The sequence below is a fragment of the Patella vulgata genome, chromosome 4 (genome assembly GCF_932274485.2).
Source record: "Patella vulgata chromosome 4, xgPatVulg1.2, whole genome shotgun sequence".
Lineage (NCBI taxonomy): Eukaryota > Metazoa > Mollusca > Gastropoda > Patellidae > Patella > Patella vulgata.
In genome coordinates this window covers 80,844,711-80,847,138 of record NC_065882.2, presented here as the reverse complement: position 1 = coordinate 80,847,138, position 2,428 = coordinate 80,844,711, and the positions used below count along the sequence as shown (strand labels likewise).

At 34.1% G+C, this 2,428-nt stretch overlaps 1 protein-coding gene across 1 annotated transcript; it reads left to right on the top strand.

Moving 5' to 3' along the window:
- On the top strand, window positions 1-2,200 carry LOC126817107 (tripartite motif-containing protein 45-like). The gene has a single exon (XM_050543919.2). The coding sequence runs from the start codon at window positions 113-115 to the stop codon at window positions 1,553-1,555; it is 1,443 nt and encodes a 480-aa protein (XP_050399876.1). The 5' UTR covers window positions 1-112; the 3' UTR covers window positions 1,556-2,200.
- The last annotated feature ends 228 nt before the right edge of the window (window positions 2,201-2,428 follow it).

Here is a 2,428-nt window from a genome sequence, read left to right as displayed (position 1 = left end):
GTCATGTAAACCATTTGACCGAAGTCTGTGTAATTTGTAGGCGACCCGCTACCGTTGATGTTAAAGTTCTGTCAAGTATTAACTTATCCAGCGATTTGTAAACAATTTCAACATGGCTGAACAGGCGGGTAAAGACGTGTGCAGTATTTGTTTAAACGAATTTCATCAACCTAAAGTAATCGACTGTCAGCATTCGTTTTGTTTGACCTGTCTAGAAGATTACGTTAACAAAACTTCTACTAATGGCCAGTTCCTGTGTCCACTGTGCCGTCAAGAATTTCCGATTCCAGCCGGTGGCGTGACTGAATATGATGAACTCAAACCAAACAATGGGGACAATTCCAAAATTATTCCACAGTGTGACGTTTGTACAAATAATTTATCTATGTTTAATTGTAAAGATTGTGAACAGTATTTATGCGACTCATGTAAAACGACGCATGATAAGTTAAAAGTCTGTAAAGATCACGTGGTTGTTAGAACGGGTGACGTTCAGCATTCACAAGTGTCACGTGATAAAGATTTCTGTTCCAATCACGAAGTCAAGGAAGCGAGATGTTACTGTGAAGATTGCCGTGTTGCAATTTGTTCCGATTGTACCTTGTTCAGCCATAAAGACCATAATTTTCTCGATTTACAAGATGTTAAGATACAATCCAAGGCCCGAGAAGACCTGAAATCTCTACAGGGTGATCTACAATCTCAGATTAAAGAATTTGAAAAATACTACGACAACTTAACTCATATTATGGCAGATATAAACAAATCTGCAGACGTCTCGTGCCAGAGTGTCGAGCAACGAATCGAACAAATATGTCTTTGTATCAGACGATTGGGAGAAGAGGTCCAAGTTGAGATCCTGAAATTACGTGATGATGAGCTAAACAAAATATCTAAGCTCATGGGTGATATGAAGTCATTAATAGACGATTTAAAGACCCTGGTGAAAAATTCTGGAGATATTTTAGAAGATACCAGTCAGTCAACGGCCCAGGTTTTAAACAAAGCACAGAGTGTCGAAAAAGTGAAGAAAGAAAATAGTTTGAAAAATTTGAACATGCCTGAAATAAAATACACGTGGTTAGAAGAAACCGTCATTGATGAAGATGTTCTTAAAAAACAACTAGGAATATTGGAGAATTTAACAGGACCAACTTTCATAACCCAGTTTAACTTCCAGACAGTACAAGATGAAGTTAAAGGGGTTGATTATATTATTATGGGTCAACCGTGGAAAGTAGCCGTTCAAAAGGGGCGTTTTAACGATAAACCATCGTTAGGTGTTTATTTGTATTGGGCTAAAGTAGAAAATACAAACTGTACAGTTAATTGCAAACTGACCCTGGTTAATAAAAACAACCTCAGATCAGAAACACGGGATTTTGACTACACCATCACACCCAAGACAACTACAACAGGACGTGGTACACGTGCCATGGCATACTGGACGGAATTGGCAAACAAACAAAATGGATTCCTTGACAAAGACGATAATTTCATTATAAAAGCTACTGTTAAAGTTAAGAAAATTGAAATTTCTAAACTTAACACTTGATACCATATGGAAACAGATTATTAAAACTCGATGATATATTATTGATGTATTTTATGTGTTTATCCTGAATCATCGGGAATTTTAAACATACATTATGCAAGAGCTAAATTTGCCAATTGCAGGTAGGTCTTTCTTTGGGCCTGAAATGTTATCTGAATTATTAATTAGACATTAATTAACTTATCCAGACCATAATCAAGTCTCGATGCCAACGCTAGCCTGGGCTATTTATTGGATTAAGATCCGATTTGCTGCTCAACTTTCATTCATGATTTAATCATGAAATGGATAATCGAGACTATGTTTTTTTTTATCGTACCGACTTTAGTAATGATGATCGAGGCTAGGCCGAAAATTCAATCGCTAAAATCTCGGTTCAGAGTAGATCAATTTGACTGAAATTTTCAGCAAATACCCTTTACATTATCTAGTTTTTAACTAATGAGAACTACCAGCTCTTTATCTAATCTCCCATAATGTATCTTTTATCAAACGTGTAACAGGATTATAATAAATAACATAACAGAATACACTTCATACAATGTGCCTGGTGAGATCAATTTAATATTTCAAATTTTATTTTAATAGTTTTTAATCTAATATTTTTTTTATGTAATTTTTTTTTTATTTTAAATTTAATATTTCAATTTTGATTTTAGTAGTTTTTAAACTATTATTTTGATTTTGAATTTCAACTTTAAACTTTGGTTATGAATTTTAACCTCAGAGTTTGATTATGAATTTTAACTTTAAACTTTGATTATGAATTTCAACTTTAGACTTTGATTATGAATTGATATTTAGATATTTGGTACGACTAGATTTGATGATAATGGTTCTGATACTTGGAGAGGGAGAGTGGTGCCCGAATAT

Coding starts and splice junctions, on each gene's coding strand:
- LOC126817107 (XM_050543919.2), top strand. CDS start 113: ATGGCTGAACAGGCGGGTAAAGACGTGTGCAGTATTTGTTTAAACGAA.